The following is a 17,591-nucleotide window of genomic DNA, read 5'->3' as shown; positions in this document are numbered from 1 at the left end:
CTGACAACCTTGATACTCAGATTCTTTACCAGTGCTTTCCCTGGGGCAGGGGTAGGGGCTGTGGGGCGGCAACCCAGAGTTCATGAAGATGGCTTTGCAGCAAGGCCAGCTTTCGTGGCCCTGGACCAGCAGTGAAGTCATAGAGAAGATCAAGTAGATGGAGATGCAGCCCAAATTCTCTCGTGAGGCTGGGGACAATGCACAGTCAGTGCAGGGCCTTGCCGCCCCAGCCTAGAGGTGACACAGCTTGTTACCACAATTGTTACCAGACTGGGCTCAGCCCTGAACAGGTCAATTAAACCACAGTGAAAAGCAGGAAAGGGAGATGTATTCAGCGTGACTCCACTGGCAAGAGAACAGGGAGACCTAAGTCATACCCTTCATGGCTGCCAAGTCCATCTTTGGAGTCCTAAGATGAGGTTCAGGTTTAAGTAAACGGTAAGAGGTCAAAATGTGTCCCTGCCCATCACGGCAAGTCAGAGCTATACAGAGACAGGCTCCCCTCTGCCTAGCATGTCAGGGCCCTGTCTTCTTCCTCCTGGTACGAGATCCCAAGGGAAATTTCAGTCCTTGCAGCTAAACAATCTAATAGTCAAAGGGAAGGTACAAAGTCATTATTCTGTCCTGTTCTTGTGAGGTTGGTCCCATTGGGTTCCTCCTCAGCCCTCCCCCGTTCTCTGAAATGCCAGAGGTGTTTGAAATAGTCTGGTGTAGTAAACTATTTTTCTCTTGTGTCCAGTGTCACCACATACTTGTGGGACACAGGATCCAATGGTCTAAGGTGGTCAGGACTTCACGGTGCCATCAGCTGTTACCCACCACTCCTACAGCCCCTCTGGCTTCTTCCCTACCCTTCCTGCACCTGCCACCCGAAAAGGGTGTTTTTCAGCTGAGACCCACTCTAGGCCAAAGAACCAAAGCCTGAGCGTGTCCTGGCTTCCCACTTCTTTGATCCATGGGGGCCTCAGCCCCAGCAGGGAAGAAAGCACTGAATACCAGGCCAAGTCATCAGCAGGTCATCCCTATGTTTGCCAGCCTTGCTGCGGCATTGGAGGGGAACTGCCAACCCGAACTGGGCAAGCCAGGCCTGCGCGGGTCATCAGCACCTGACCCACCTGGTTTGTTTTCTTGATACTAGGAAAGTCCAGAGAGGCGGCAAGATTGAGAAATGGGGAAGAAAACACAAAGAGGAAGAGGAGGCTTCCTGACTGGACTAAAAACATGGCTGTATCATGAGAGCACTTAGTCTACCTATTAGATCACTAGGGAGAGGCTGGTTTGTTTTTAGAATATCGACAGGGCCAAGACAACACTTTCCAAAAGTGGTCCTAAGAACACTGAGTCTTGGGACTACTTAATATCCTGGGTTTTCACCAGGTGGTGCATGCCTTTAATCCCAGCACTCAGGAGGCAGAGGCAGGTGGATCTCTAAGTCTGAAGCTAGCCTGGTCTACTGAGAGAGTTCCAGGACTGCCGGGGCTACACAGAGAAACCCTGTCTTGGGAAGGAAGGAAGAAAGAAAGAAGAAAAGAATCCTGCATATTCTGGGGTTGAAACTTGATACAATCAAACTTTGGGAAAACAGTAACCCAGTCCACAGAGCCTGGAAGTGTGGTTGAGGAGCTAGAGGCGAATGAATCACACATAGTCCTTCGTCCTCTTTTTCCACTGCAAGCTCTGTCTTGAGCCTTTCAAGAATTATGTATAGATGACAACAGAACCAACAGAGTAATCAAAGGCTCGCAGATCCCAGTGAGGATTAGATCCTGCACCTGCCCGCAGTGAGGATTAGATCCTGCACCTGCCCGGCTCCCTATAAAATGGACACTAAAGGACAGAGAACTAATCGTTCTTAATTTCTCAGCAAAAGAGGGAGAAGGGCACGAATCTTGAGGTTGTGGTTAGGATTTTCAGCCACAGCCTCTGAAATGAATCCTGTCAATGTCCCTAGTGCAATAAACAGACACGTTTATAAGGACCAATTGCTACACCTCCTGTGCTGTGTGTGCTTTTGTAACTAGTGACAGAAAACCAAATCTCAATGGACTGCCTGCTCCCCAGAGCCTGTCAAAAATTTTTTTTATTCTGTGTTACACAACAGGAACAGTTTCTAAAGGATTCACCATAGTATACCTTTGTCATTATTGTGAAACAGATTCAATATCTACAATAAGGAAGAAACATAAATATATGCATGATGAAGGATTACATCAAAACCCCTCTTAGCTTTTAGGGATTTGTATACATCTAATATTTGATAGTTTCTCTGTTTACATTTAACATTCTTTGAGAAAAGTCTGTTTAAAAAAATGATTAACTTGGGGCTGGTGAGACAGCTCAACGGTTAAGAGCACTGGCTGCTCTTCCAGAGGCCCTAAGTTCAATTCTCAGCAACTAGAAGGTGGCTCACAACCATCTTTAGGGAGATCTGAGTCCCTCTTCTGATGCCCTCTTCAGGCAGGCGGATGTATGTGCAGCAGAGCATTCATACATTACATAAATAAAATTTTTTAAAAGGCGAGATATTTCTATGAAAACACTCCCCCTGCCCCCGATAACTGGTAATACTAAAACCCTAATATGGAAGGTTAGATCAAGCCAAGGTTCAATCCAGGTAACATTGACACTCCAGGCCCGTGAATGAGCCGCAGCGCGCAGGCGCAGTGGTGCGGGGCGGGGCCACATGGCGGGTTTTTCGTGCGCATGCTCCTTCAGTGAAGCTGTGGTTCAAATTCAGCCGCGGAGGCCAGACTTCCTTGCCCGCCTCAGCAAGGCCGCCCTGCGGTTGAGAAGGATTTCGGTGCTGCGTGAGGAAGCGCTGAGGCCGAAGGCAGAGAAGGGAGAAGGGCAGACTCGGGCGGACGCGCAAACCGAGGAGGCTGCCAGTGGGCGGTGTTAGCCCAGCGCGCTCAGCTGGACGCGGGGGCGCGGAGGCGGCGTGGGATTGTCGGGAGCGCGGGGCAGCCCAGGTACGGTGGCGCCTTCTTCTAATACGTGTAACAGGTTGGGTTCTAAAGTGTAGGGAGGCTGCTTTAAGCGATTTTCAGGGATTATTGTATCTAGTGAACGTCAGGTGAAGACACAGGCTGACTGGTAATGAACTTGAGATCCAATTTGGCCGTCTGCCCTCAGGGCCCACACTGTTACATTCTCGATTGCATTGCTCCCCTCCCCGCCTTTTTTTTTTTTTTTTTTTTTTTTTAAGGTTTCGGAAGTTTGAGAAGTCCACCACATTTGTGATGGAAGTGGCATAAAAGTAGGATTGAATAATAAATACCTGGTACCTGTATCCAGGAACCTGTCCTGAAATCCAGGCTAGCTTGCGGTTCTCCCGTACAGGGTTTCCCTGTCTGCCGGCAGCAGCCGGGGTTCCTGGTGTTCCCAGACAGTGACATTCTTCACCTGTGCATCCTTTCAGGAACTCTCCTGTTTAGTCTTGCTAAGTTCTCTGTTGTACCTAGGTGACCTTGACCATAGCAGAGCTCTACGCACCTGGGTTAAATGCGTGCTTTTTCTTCCTTAAGTAACTAATGTTACTCCGTAACACTCAGCTGGTTTCGGCTGTAGATGAGGCAGGTTCTGGGCGGCTGCTAGGCAAGGATCGCACCAGTGAGCAATGTCTCCAGCCAGCAGTTATTTAATTTCTGTAACGTTAGCATCCAGAAGCATGTTCTGTCGTGATATCGGTGATAGATTAAGAGAAATTAAGAGGGGCGGGGGACTCTGAAGAGTGCTTATTAACGCACGTTAGATGCTCAGAATCTGTGGTTACCTTTTAAAGGTTACTTTTGCTATTTTATGTGTACGGGTATTTTGCCTGCCTGTATGTCTGGATCGTCTAGAACTGGAGTTAGAGATGGTTGTGAGCTGCCAGGAATTGAACCTGGGTCCTCTGGAGGAGCAGCAAGCACTTTTAACTGCTCTGCCATCTCTCCAGCTCCTGCTGGCTACTTTTCTTTCCCTTCTCTTCATGTTTTAGTAGTTTTCCAGTTGCATAGTTCTTTTTTATTACCGCTTTTTTTTTTTTTTTTTTTTTTTTTTTTTTTTTTTTGTCTTTCAAGACATTGTTTCTCTCTCAGGCTGTCCTGGAACTCACTCTGTAGACCAGGCTGGCCTCAAACCGCATTTTCTTAGTTTGTTGTGCAGCCTTTTGTGATTCTTGTTTTGTTCTGCTCCGCAATTTTTCCACCTGGGTAGTCATTTTTCTTCCCCTCATAACTGGAGGAACACATTGGCAACTACCTTTTCTCATAAATTGATGGACACTATCACTGTCTTTTAACATAGTGTAGTAAAAAAAAAGTTTCAGCTTATTAATAATAAAGTGGCTCTTAGGGTTATTACTATTTGGACTTAGAACAGATGGGCCTGTTCAGTTACCTCTCAAGAAAAGAGGCGTGGAAGAGTGTTTCCTCCAGCTGGCATAGAGGTGGTAGAGGAAAAGACTTTGAGAAGAGGAAGCAGGATGAGGAGCTGGGAGCCCTGGGCCTGGCGGGGAAGGGTCTGCTGTGCACAGCCTTAGGGCAGGAAGCCAGCCAGTCAGAGATCAGTGGCTCTGAAAGGCATTCTTCCAGTCTGGAACCAAACAACTGGATTTTTAGGGGCGTTAGGGTCCCAGGGATCATTTCCTGTGGAGGCTTCCATCTCCCAGTAACCCCAGAAAGCTCTTGTGTCTCAAGGCCAGGAACAGTAACCAGTAGATGGCGCTGCTTGTGTTGAAATAGAGATTGGCCTGAGGAAGAGCAGATACGAGCTGTGTGAGGCAGGAGGCTGTGGGTGTGAGTTAACAGAGCAGGTGAGGCTGCTCAGGCATGCTTGTGGCCCATTACAGAGGCCTTAGAGAGGATTGCTGGAGAAGGGCTCCCAAGGGGCAGCTGCGATCCAAACGGCACTCACCTCAGCAAGGAGAGCCCTCTGCTTGTGTGAGGTAGTATTGGAAGGGTATTCAGTAGCAGCACAGGAGGGCCATCTTAAGGCCTGGGCTGGATTCTACAGAAACAGTGTCTGCCCAGCATCACTTTATGGATTGTATGGTTCTAGTATAACCATATATATGTGTAAGTGGGCAGAACATGGTCTCTGCTTGCTAGAAAATGTATAACTCAAAGGGAAATGGTGTTACTACTGAGAAAACGGCTTTGGACTAAGTAGACTTCAAGCCACTTCATGACTCATAAGTAATAGATCTCTCTCTCCCTTTCCTTCTCTTCTCTCTCTCTCTCTCTCTCTCTCTCTCTCTCTCTCTCTCTCTCTCTCTCTCCCCTTTTGTTCTTTATTCCTCTAGGGCAATGGCTGACGAGAGCCCGGAGATTGGTGGCATCCATTTCCCTTTTCCCTTCCCGCCCTATCCTATCCAGAAGGACTTCATGGCAGAGCTCTACAAGGTTTTGGAGGGTGGCAAGATTGGGATATTTGAGAGTCCAACTGGCACGGTGAGTGTGAGGGGTGAGGGAGTGTCACTCATACAACTTGGGAGGCAGCCTTTCTCACCGTGACAGTTCACCTGTGTAGACATGGCCTACCTGGAGAAGAGGCCGGCACAGCACTCATTGGTTTCTCTTTCTGCATCGTGGTCTCTTACTCTATTCAACTGCTCAGTGCAGGCAGTACCGTGGTCTGAGAACAGGCCAAAGGCATCTAAGGCTTTAAAATTGCAATATAAACTACAACACCAATATTTTTGAAACTTCTCTGCACACTGCTACTTTGATTTTGAGGAACATCAAAAAAGCTTTGGCTTTTTGCCAGGTTGAGCATACTGTTTTAGAATGTAGGATCTAGATACTGAGTGCTGTTGGGAGCCAGCAGTGGGAACCTGTTTTCTTTCCTGACCCAGATTGAGTGAGGGATATATTTGACGTGGGCTGTTGGAACTGAATAGGGCCGTGGCTACAGGTTCCCAGCTTTTTTCTGGAACTTTGATGTATTACTGTGCATAGTGGGTACTGTGTGAACTATGTATGTTGATGTGAAGATTCTCTGGAACTTTGATGTATTACTGTGCATAGTGAGTACTGTGTGAACTATGTATGTTGATGTGAAGATTCTCAAACTCTAGGCTTTAACTCCCTAGATCATGGAGACCCTGTGATATCTGTGAACTATTGGCTCGGCGTCTAGTGGAGCTTAGCAAGGTTGGCCCACAGGAGGCTTTTCATACGTATTTTCCGAACAAGCAAAAGGCAGTGCATGACCCTTACCCTAGTGTGCAGAAGTACATCTTCAGAACTGACGGTCCTGGGGCAGGAAGTGTGTTCTCTGAGAACTCTTATCACGCCCTTTCCCCCCTTTTATACCAGCGGCTCTCAGCCTGTGGGGCTCCGCCCCTTTGGTAGTGGAATGACTCTTTCACAGGGGTTACATAGCAGATGTGTACATTATGATTCATAACAGGAGCAAAATTACAGTTATGACATAGCAATGACAATTTTATGGTTGGGGGTCACCACAGCATGAGGAACTGTATTAAAAAGGTCACAGTGTTAGGAAGGCTGAGAAGCACTGGTCTGTACAGTGAGTAGGAATGCTCTGTGACTGCCTTATGAGGATTGTTCCATGACTTCGGTGAACATTTGGACATGCAGTTCCAACCGACCTAAGCACCATTAACATCATTATTTTTGTTACTTCTATTTTGCATTACTTGACATCAAACCAGGGCCTCAAGCACATCAGTAGAGCTCTTCCCCGCCCACTCTCCTTGCAGCCTTCCTAGTCTGTACTTCTGTGTCTTGTCACAGTGTCTAAAGCTGGGCTTAGTTATCCTTTGGTGTTCGTGTTAGAGCGCACACAGTTAATTCTGGAAGCTAACTTTGTGCATGCCCTTGGGAATTTCTGCTCCTCTGTTAATGCAGACTATGGAGGGCTTTGTGAGCAGAGGTCTGTCCCTGGGCCATTGTTGCATGCTGATGTTTGGTCTGTCTTGTCTAACAACAGCTAATGTTTGTGTGTGTGTGTGTGTGTGTGTGTGTGTGTGTGTGCGCGTGCGCGTGTATCCGTATCTGTATCCATATCCACAGCACAGCACAGCACAGGACCATCTCTAGGTTTTGGAGGAGTGCTGCTTGGGTTTCTTTACCATTCCATGTAATGTTTTTCAGAAGCTGAAACAGTGTAATGGAGTGTTCTTTAAGATGTGTCATTTGTGTGTTCTTCAGAAGAGTTATGGTAGCAAGAACTGTTCAAAATATGAATGAAAGCTGATAGGTTCCACGGCTCAGGATAATGAAAATTCCATAATTACTCAAAAGTAGCAAGTATCCAGTTAACTAAGGTAATACATAGTTGTTTTATGGGGTCCATGAGTGAGGATTACCCTTATCTGTCCCATTTTTGCATGTATATGGAAATAAGCTTTGAGAGTCAGTTCAGAGTCCTAGAGCTCATAAAATGAGCCACTGTCTAATCTTGGATTGCAGGTGAGGATGTGTATTACTTATGGTACCTCCCAGGACAGGTGGGTTCAGAACCCTGCTCTGGAGATTCTCAGCCATCCCTGAAATAAGCAGGCTCAGAGGGTTAAGTAGACCGAAGGTGTGATGGTTTGAATATGCTTGGCCCATGGAGTGACACTATTTGGAGGCGTGGCCATGTTGGAGTAGGTGTGCCACTGTGGGTGTAGGCTTTAAGACCCTCTTCCTAGCTGCCTGGAACTCAGTCTTTCACTAGCAGCCTTCAGATGGACACGTCTAATTCTCAGCTCCTCTTACACCATGCCTGCCTGGATGCTGCAATGTTCCCACCTTGATGATAATGGACTGAACCTGTGAACCTGTAAGCCAGCCCCAATTAAATGTGGTCCTTAAAAGAGTTGCCTTGGTCATGGTGTCTGTAAAATCCTAACTAAGACAGAAGGTTAACTCTAAAGATTCACTTGAACCCAAATGGATTCAAGGAACAGCAGCCTGGGGATTCTACAACTGCTCATAGTCCCTCACTTAGTCTTCATAATATAGAGCACTGCAGAATGTGTGCGCAGCAGAAATCCAGCACTTACAGTTCTGGAGGTTGAGGTCTGGAATGAACATACTAATAGGTTTGGCTCTTCCTGAAGGCCATGTGAGAGTGCTTTCTGGCCCCTCTCCTTGTCTGGTAGATGCCATCTTCTTCCTGCCTATTTTAATGGTGCCTTTGTTCCCTGTATGTCTGCATCTGAATCCCCCTTTTCATAAGGTTTCCAATCCTTGTAAGAATGAGGACCGACCCAGCTAAGGGCTCGTGTTAACTGAGACCCGGGTTAGGAGCCCAGCATAGGGATGCATGCCAGCCTGTGAGAGGTGCCATGGAGAGGTGTGACCTGAGGCAGGAGTAGATTTGGAGAGTAGACATTTTCAACAGTAGCAACTCATGTGACTGATTATATATGTTTGGGTTTCTGCTGCTGGAAAGCGTAGAGTCAGATGTGGCCTTGGCCAGGATTTGGGATTTCATGCTTTGCATTTCGTGGCTGTTAATATATATTTCCCCCCACCATTGTTTAGATATATTAGCGTGCGGTATTTTAAGTTGAAAAAAGCGCTTACATTCTTTTGGAACATGGAGCTTTGTGGCTTAAGAGCTGCTCATTGCTGCTTGGGGCCGAGCTCTATACCTTCCTTTTCTCGTCTCTGGTGACCACCAATTCCTTTCCCTTCTGATGGTCCTAGAGGACCCTCACGTCAGAACTAGGGTTTCCTTGTTGTCCTTATTAAAGGGGGGCATCACCGGGCAGCTTTGCTGCTGGTCTGGTTCGAGGTCATTTTCCTTCCCGTAGGGAAAATCCTTAAGTCTGATTTGTGGGGCCCTCTCCTGGCTCCGTGACTTTGAGCAGAAGAAGCTGCAAGCAGAGGCTCGTCTCCTTGCACCTGGATCTGGCCACACAAATAGTGAGAAGGACTCACTCCTGCCTCCCTCGTCTTGCCAAGAACCTTCTGACACCCTGAGGCCCACTGGAGAACCTGACTGGGTCACCGAATTTGTACAGAAGAAAGAAGAAAGGGACCTGGTGGAGAGGCTGAGGGTGAGATCTGAGGGACTGAGAAGGGAATGATCAGGAAACACGCTTCATTGAGTATTTTCAGTTTATTACAAGATTTAGGAATTATTACTATTTTTTTGGTGGTGCCTCTCAGCCCTTGGGTGAACATGTGAGAAGATTGCTGTCTCTTGCTGATGCAAGCCTTTTCCACCTTTCGCTCACCTGGGAAAGAACAGAGTTGAAGAATAGCTTTTATTGTATGCTTTAGAGAAAGAGGATGTAGCCCCGTTGCACTGAGCAGTGGGGCCCAATCGGGCGGGCGGGTGGTCGGTCGGCGGGCTGCAGGCAGAGAGTGGAGGGTGTAGCGCCCACTGTGAGGGGGACTTCCTCAGAGGATTTGTTCCTGAGAGAGGCCTGGGAGGCACTTCTGCAGGAGTCTCTCTTCTGTCCCTGTCCTTTAGGAGGAGCAGGGGAGGAGGAGGAAGCGAGAGGAGCGGCTGCAGGAGGTCTGCCAGGACAGAAGGCTCAGGTTCGCAGCCAAGCGCATGGTGAGCATGTGGAGGGCTGTGGTGTGTGGGCAGCTGGACACTGCCTGGGACTGATGTGACAGACCGGAGTGGCAGACCCCACTCCTGCTCCCATTGGCCACCACCTCCTCAGCCAGTGGTTGGGCTTTAAAGTGGTGGAGGCTTTGAGTCAGGTAGTGAGGCTCATTCTGTGAGGAGAATGTGGGTGCTCTGTTCTTGGTGGCAGCAGTGCTGGGGCCAGGTCTGTCACCGAGTCAGCTGGCTCCAGTGTGAAACTTCTCTTTGTATCTTTGTTCGTATCCAGAAACAGGAGGAAGAGGAGATTGAGACCCTCCTGCACCTTAGCAGGGAGATGCTAGCTGCAGGACCAGGATCAGAGCAGCTGGAGCAGCTGGAGTGTGGGGAGGAGCATCTGGTTCTGGCAGAATATGAGAGTGATGAGGAGAGAAAAGGCAGCAGGTGAGAGCGTGGCCACCTGTCCGTTTGCAGCCCTCAGCCTGACAGCGGAACACTCAGAGAGGGGACCTGATAGCTACCTGCTTATTTGCTCAACTCGGGCTTATGTTTAAACGGTCATAAATGCTGGTGACAACCACTGTTGACCCTTTACTCTGTGACAGTCCCATTTATGTGTTGAGTTAGTTTTCCCCACTGTAGTTCAGTGGTCAAATCCTAGAGGCTGAGGGTTGGTCAGGTGCTATGCCTTGGCCGTTGCTGTGGGCTCATGAATGCAGGGGAGAGCTGGGCCTGGATGTAGTCCACCTGGTTCTGGATTCTGTAGTCTCCACCAGTAATGTAAGCATATGTGGGATGCAGGGTCCGAACTGTCAGAGTCCCAGACTCACAGTTTGACATTGTTTTAAGGTTTCTGGTCCAGATGAGCAGAAAACACTTATTTTATGAGCTCCACTTGTGAGTGACCCAGGACACCCTGACAGGAGGGACTTGATCATTGTAGCACCACACAGCTCCTTAGAAGGCCCTATTTTAGCTGGATGGTGGTGGGGCACGCCTTTAATCCCAGCACTTGGGAGGCAGAAGTAGGTGGACTTCTGAGTTCGAGGCCAGCCTGGTCTACAGAGTGAGTTCCAGGACAGCCAGGGCTACACAGAAACCCTGTCTGTGGGGGGGGGGGGGGAGGCCTATTTCTCATTCCCACCTTAATTCTAGTGGGGGAAGGAAGTCTGGTGGCCCAGATGCTGCAGTCTGGCCTTTCGTTTCATGCTGGATAGGCACTGTGACCATAGATATCAGTGTCAGGGTGAGACACAGGGCTTGGCATAGACTTTAGAGGAACAGAACAGACTCCGTCCCAGGTGGGGACCTGCGCAGGGTTAATCTGTGGGAACTCTGATTAGCCAGGTGAAGTGGGCTGGGTGTAGCCCTGCCTATGAACAGCTACATTTCTAGGCTGGAGAGGGGTGGTAAATAAGCATACAGTGCCAGTTTGAAGCCATTGTGTTTACTCTGAGGAAAATGCAGTAGCACATTAGTGTGTGAAGTCACACCGAGGTGAGGCCTGCTGAGGCATGAGGGCTCTGATTAGGGACCCATAAACTCACTGGGCCAGAAGTGGGAGAATGTGTGCTTGAGGGAGGTATCAGAACAAAGAGAGGGAGAGACAGAGACCTAAGGTTGAGCAGGTACAGTTCTCTGTAGGCCGAGTCAACACTGGACAGATGTCACAGTACAGCAGGATGCTGGGGGAGGGATTAATTAAGCCAGAGAGTGGTGTGTTCCATTTCCAGTACTAGGAAGGTCCTTTGAGCATTAAGGTTTATAGCTATTTGTGATTCTCCCTGGTCTTGAGGATCATCAGTCAATATTGGCCCACACGGGCAATGGCCTATGAGAGCAGTGGGAGCAGAGATGACAGGTGGGGAGTAGGGAGGGGGGTTGGAAGCCCTTTGAGTACATAGGGTGAACAAGACACCCTGCGATAGCTGGAGGGAGGCAGGTCAACTTTACTTGGGGGTGATTCAAGGCTTATATATAATTTGGGAGTTGGGGTTAGGCAGTAGAAACATACAGGATAGACAGATCATTGGCTGAAGGCTTATGGTACCAGAATGCCTCATTAGCATGGGGAAGCATTTTAGGAATCTGGCGTGCTTGCTGAATGGGCTCTTAACAGTGGAAAGGAAGTTAATCTGCAATCTTAACCAAGGCTACTTGACGTTCTGCAGGAAGAGTTTTTGAATTTCCCAGACAAGGTCAAGGTCATAGAATGGGAAGGTATCCTCTATATAGTGTAAGGGTCTATGATTCGCCGAAGAATGATATCCCAGACTCAAATAGTATAGAAAAGCAAAGGGTGTTTTATTTGGCAGAAGTCTGGCATGTTGGGTTCTTCCATTACCAAGAAGGAGACCCCCAAGTAAGCTCTTAGGCCTGGTTTAAAGCACATTAGGGGAATTCCAGATAAGGACAGGTGACCTTTATGTTCATTGGTTAGCTCTATGAACATTCTAGAATCCTTGGCCTCAGGCCAGGTGGTGGGGCAGCTTCTGATGGTGGATGGGGCAGCTTCTGATTGTCTGCGCAAGACCTGGGGTTTTTCAGTAACTGACTTGACTGGACTTTTCCAGTTCTTGGAAACAGCTCTAGGCCTAGTCTCCTGAACTGACAATTTGAAGCTTGTCATGGAGTTTGCCTGTCTCATTCCTTGCTATAGCAGTTTTCTCACAGCTATTTCTCAAGCGCACAAGGATTACGACAGCTTTATTGCTGTTCCTATAAAGGCCATGGCAGGTCCTGCATGTCTGGTCTCTGGTGGACGCTGCTTGTCACATCGATGACTGTTTATAGGAACCTACATGAATTCATGAGTCAGCTCTCTGAAGATGATTAGACAGTTCAGCCAGATAGGTCAGACCCAAGCCCAGTCTTTTATTTACATCAGTTCGATCATCTACCCCAGGTTCTCCTCTGATTATTTCAAGAATTAGCATTTTAGGACCTTACCCTCTTGATTCTTAGAAAAGCACTGGCAAGTGCATTTTTTTTTTTTAAATGTGGCAAATGAATTGAGAGATCTGCTTGCCTTTGTAAGCACAGGTAATAGCTAGCTGGGTAGGATATTGCCCTGTGTTCACCACTCCCTGTCTCCTTCCTTACTGTCTGACAAGCTGTCTCTGTTCTTTTAGGTCCATGAAACTCTTTATACAGCTAGTTTTGCATTCTTATATTTTGCATAGTTGAGAAATGATATATTTTTGAACTCATGTTTTCAGAGTTCTTTCCCACAGCCTTAAGGTTTCAACATGTACATATTGCTGAGACATTAGACACACCCTCACTTTCTAGACTCATGCTGCTTCTAATTATAATGGAGTCATCAACCTCGCCTGGGAGAACATCACCTCCTTCTTCATAACTTTGGCACGAAGAATACTTCCCCAAAGGAGGAACATGAAGTAAAATATATATTTTTTTTAATACAAACAAACTTCATGCCTAGCAACTGTCACTTGTGGAGGCCTACACCCTGCTGGCTCTGTTCAGGGGTGGGAATCATGTCCTGCAGTCCCTTCCATGACCACGCAGGACTCAGTAGACATTCTTTGGAGAATTCAGAGGAGTCCATTTTATAGCAGAATGGCCTGTGAGGCTAATAGGGTCAGAGATCACATCTTGGCTTCAAGTATGTGAAGTGGCTTTAAGAACTGCAGGTCTAGGGCTGGAGAGATGGCTCAGTGGTTAGAAGCACTCAGTACTTTTTCAAAGGTCCTAAATTCTATTCCCAGCAACCACATGGCAGCTCTGAACTGTCTGATGCCCTTTCTGGAGTGCAGATAGATGTACATCGAGACAAAGTACCCATAGATAGGTCTTTATAAAGGAAGAACTCCAGGTCTTTTCCTTCTTTCCTGTGTGTAGTCTAGGTTTCACAGATTTGGGCAGCAGTGAAGGCAGCTATGGAGCTTGTGTGGGGTGTCCTGAGGAGCAGGGCTTGTGTTTTCTGGGTCGTGTCTGTTGTATTCAGAGCTTGCCTCCCAGCCCTGTTGACTTCTGAGGAAAGGGCTGTCTTCCTGCTTATCAGTGAGAGCCCAGAGCACGTTTCAGTACTTCTAGGTATTTAGTTGTCCCAAGTGTGCTGTGTGAAGACTCCCCTCCATGTCTGTCTGTCTCCTAGGGTGGACGAGGCTGAGGATGACTTGGAGGAAGAACATATAACCAAGGTAAGTTACCCAGTTTTCAGATGCTTCCAGAGGGAGGGCGAGGAGGACCAGGGCTTAGGACTCTTTGACTTAGCACTTTCTCAGCCTCTGAGGGGCGTGCTTCCCAAATGCAGAGCATGGCTTCTTGTTGCTCCCTTGACTGGCTAGGCCTCTAAGGGAGGCCTTGGAAGAACGGCCATGCTGGGCCAAGGACTCACAGAGTTTTCCTCTCCAGTGGGCAGTGGTGAGGGCAAGGTAGGAGCAAGCAGGTGTCGCATCCTTATTCTTGGACTCCCATGGTGGGCTTCTCTTCCTGCCTGTGTCTCACATACATGGAGTGTAGTGAGCTGTGTGTGCCATGACACCTCTCCACTTGGGACTCCCATAGTGGGCTTCTCTTCCTGCCTGTGTCTCACATACATGGAGTGTAGTGAGCTGTGTGTACCATGACACCTCTCCACTTGGACTCCCATGGTGGGCTTCTCTTCCTGCCTGTGTCTCACATACATGGAGTGTAGTGAGCTGTGTGCGCCATGACACCTTTCCACGTTAGAAGTCCATGGTTTTATCTGAGATGCATCTTTTCTGTACAAAGTGTGCGTCCTTGTGCTCTGCTCTCCTGTCTTAGTCTGCTGAATCTTAGAGCAGCCAGAATGTGTACCTCAGGCTCAAACCTTTCATTTCAGGGTATGTGTAGAGAATAGCCTTCCACCCATGCTCTCTAGAGTTGAGGATCAGCACCATAGGGAACCCACGTGTCTAGCATCTCCTAGCCTAGGACTTGAGACTGAGCTGAAATTGTGGGAAACTTGGATCTTAGGCACTGCTAGGCCCTCATCAGGTATAACCAGACTGAGCTGACTTCTTGTCATCTCAGGAGTGTGCATTTATAACTACCCTCCTTTCTCCTGCAGGAGCTCAGACCAGTGTGGGCTAGTAAGACTCCCCTCTTTGAATCCCTTTACTTTCCTCTGATCAGATTTATTACTGCAGTCGGACACACTCACAGCTAGCCCAATTTGTGCGTGAAGTACTGAAGAGCCCTTTTGGCAAGGAAACCCGGCTAGTCTCCCTTGGCTCTAGGCAGGTAAGTGAAAAGAGGTGTTCTTGTCCAGACAGATTCCTCCTCCTGTGTCTTGTCTCTTGGCTTAGGCATAGACAGAGGTTGGAAGGCAAGGTGGGCATGGGAACAGCACACCTTTGTTGGCTGATTATTTTTTAGAAGGCACAGGAGACACAGACTGGGCCATGGGTCCTTCTTATGTCCTTCAGCCAGCATCATTTCTGTTCTTTATCTTTAAAGACACCTTTAAATTGAACCTGTCAGTGTTCAGTATCAAAGATGTTCAGCTAAACTAAGGAATTCTGAGAGTAGGAGAAATAGTCTTCCCCAGGGAAGAGCTTATCCAGGACCAGATGGTCAGTCCTGACAGCATACCACAAGTCACATTACATAGACTAAGCAGGCTGTAATCAGGAAGATAATATATATGCACATAAACATATGTGGACACATATATCAGTGAAACAAAGAGGCTGTGAACTTGAAGGACATCAAGCAGTGTCTGGGAAGGAAGGGAAGGAGAAAAAATGTATTTCAATCTCAAAAAAAAGATAAAAAAAAAGAGAGAGAGAGAAAGCCAGGCGGTGGTGGAGCACGCCTTTAATCCCAGCATTTGGGAGGCAGAGGCAGGAAGATTTCTGAGTTTGAGGCCAGCCTGGTCTACAGAGTGAGTTCCAGGACAGCCAGGGCTATACAGAGAAACCCTGTCTCAGAAAAACAAAAAAACAAACCAAAACAAAACAAAAGATTAAAACAAAAAATGCTGTACTCCTGTGGTTTCTGTTTCTCTCATCCATGCCCAGAGACCACAACGAAGGACAGTATATTTTATTGAATAAATTGCAGAGGTTTCCTGAAAAAAAAAAAAACCCACAGAAAACTCACCCTTTGGTTGGGAAAGAAACAGAATATCAGCACATTAAGACACTTTCATATAAGTTGGTGTGGTGGTACATGCCTTTAATTCCAGCACATGGGATACAGAGGCAGGCGAATCTTTTGAGTTTGAGGCTAGCCTGGTCTACATAGTGAGACTCTTTCTCAAAACAAGCAACCACAAAACAACAACAAAACTTCCAAACCAACTACCCAAACAAAACCCTAAAAAGCTCATACACAAATGGACTGTGAAGAAGCTTGCTTCAGAAAATATAAACTTGGGCTGGCAAGATGGCCCAGTAGCTAAGAGCACTAGCTGCTCTGCTCGTCTAGAGCCCCCAGGTTCAGGCCCCAGCATCTACGCGGCAGCTCACAACCACCTATAACTCTAGTTCCAGGGCATCTTAAGCTTTCTTCTGGCCTCCTGGTGCATGTACCAGACATGCACATGGTGCCCAGTCAGATGCGGACAGAGTACCCACGCACATAAAGTAATCACCGACTGAACAAAACACAGTGGGTTATTATGCCTGAAGAGAATAGGTTCAGTCTCAGGTGATGAGTTTTGTGTGGTATAGCTTAGGCACAAACAAGTTTCTTTCTAGAAGGTGGTAGAGCAGTTTAGTGTCAGATTTTATATTAATGGTCTATTCTGTAAGCAAGGGTCAAGATGAGGCAATATTTGGAGTTGACTGAGGGTACGCTTGGTGGTAGAGGTTTACCTAGTGCAAATGAAAGCCACTGCTTTCCCTCTCCTGCTTTAATAGACCCTTTGTGTGAATGAAGATGTGAAAAACCTGGGTTCTGTGCAACTTATGAATGACCGCTGTGTGGATATGCAAAGAAGCAAACGCGGTATGTACGAGGACCCTGTGTAGTGAGGTGTGCTGGACAGCGGGGAAGTGGTAGAAATGTGGCAGGGTCTGCAACAGGGCCATGGCTTGATGACTATGTTAAACAGAAAGAATGTGTAAGTAGGCCCTGGTTTCTGCCTCAAGCCCCTCCTCAGGCAAGAGTGTTTGTGCTTCCTGGGACAGGGTCAGGGACCTGACTTAGACATGTTTGTGTCATCTCTTTGTGGAGAGCATAAAGTAAAATCTCAGTATGCCGATGAGTCCACAGTAAGCAGCAGTTACCTACCCAAGTGAACGAATGTGTTCTACGTCATTGGACCTCATCCTGACCCAGCTGAGCCCCTTCCTGGCCTTGCTTTCCTCCACCTGTACCACCACAGAAAAGAGCAGAACTGGGGAAGACAAGCCAAAGAGAAAGAGACAGAAGAGCCAGACCTCTTGCCCCTTCTACAGTCATGAGCAGATGGAGCTTCTCCGGGACGAGATTCTGCTGGAGGTGAAAGACATGGAACAACTTGTGGCCCTTGGGAAGGAGGCCCGGGCCTGCCCTTATTATGGAAGCCGCTTTGCCATCCCTGCAGCCCAGGTGAGTGTGCTGGGGAAGTGGGACGTGGTCCATGTGTGAACTGGGGCTCCCAGAACAAGGCTTCCCTCACTGCTCTTCATGAGAGGAGGATGTCCCTAGATCAGCATGACAACGGCTCTGCACCTCTTTTCTGAGGCACAGAGCTGTCTTACCCAGGGCATAGCGTTTGAAGAGGCCAGGGAAGAGTGGTGTTCATTCTCGGGGACCACACTGAAAGGGCGTTGGGTAGAGCTGAGCCCAGACCTCAACCAATCAAGTGGCTTCTCAGGTGGACTGCTGATGTACCCACCTGCCAACTGATGGCAGCACTGCCTTGGTGAGACCTGCCTTACTTTGTACAGAGAGGAGAGCTGTTTTTCTTTGACAGTCCCTGCTGTTCACTGTGGGTCACTTCATGCTATCTTGCTCCCTCCTTGAAACTGTCACTCACTGGGATATGTCAGCATGGATTCCAGGAGAGCACTCTGGGTGATCATGTTATTCAGTGCAGTGCTGACGCACGGATGTCCCTCCTGTGTGTGGGTACTCACAGACAGACTGAGGGATGGACTCTCCCTGTCTCCAGA

The 17,591-nt window shown here is 48.0% G+C and overlaps 1 protein-coding gene across 3 annotated transcripts in view; it reads left to right on the top strand.

Moving 5' to 3' along the window:
• Window positions 1–2,697: 2,697 nt before the first annotated feature.
• The window catches only part of Ddx11 (DEAD/H-box helicase 11), a 35,224-nt gene continuing 20,330 nt past the window's right edge, over window positions 2,698–17,591 (top strand). For 2 of the 3 annotated variants that reach the window (XR_007979438.1, XM_052192451.1), the window contains exons 1-9: window positions 2,700–2,969; window positions 5,285–5,432; window positions 8,753–8,998; window positions 9,418–9,504; window positions 9,788–9,942; window positions 13,619–13,664; window positions 14,623–14,730; window positions 16,353–16,440; window positions 16,820–17,025. Coding sequence is in view for 2 of the 3 variants with exons in the window: in XM_052192451.1 (XP_052048411.1) it covers window positions 5,289–5,432; window positions 8,753–8,998; window positions 9,418–9,504; window positions 9,788–9,942; window positions 13,619–13,664; window positions 14,623–14,730; window positions 16,353–16,440; window positions 16,820–17,025 (1,080 nt within the window). In the remaining variant the exon portion in view is untranslated. Of the gene's footprint in view, window positions 2,970–5,284; window positions 5,433–8,752; window positions 8,999–9,417; window positions 9,505–9,787; window positions 9,943–13,618; window positions 13,665–14,622; window positions 14,731–16,352; window positions 16,441–16,819; window positions 17,026–17,591 lie in introns of all 3 variants that reach the window. The other variant, XM_052192452.1, reaches the window with a different exon arrangement.

The sequence above is a fragment of the Apodemus sylvaticus genome, chromosome 9 (assembly GCF_947179515.1).
Source record: "Apodemus sylvaticus chromosome 9, mApoSyl1.1, whole genome shotgun sequence".
Classification (NCBI taxonomy): Eukaryota; Metazoa; Chordata; class Mammalia; order Rodentia; family Muridae; genus Apodemus; species Apodemus sylvaticus.
This window is presented reverse-complemented; position numbering and strand designations above follow the sequence as displayed.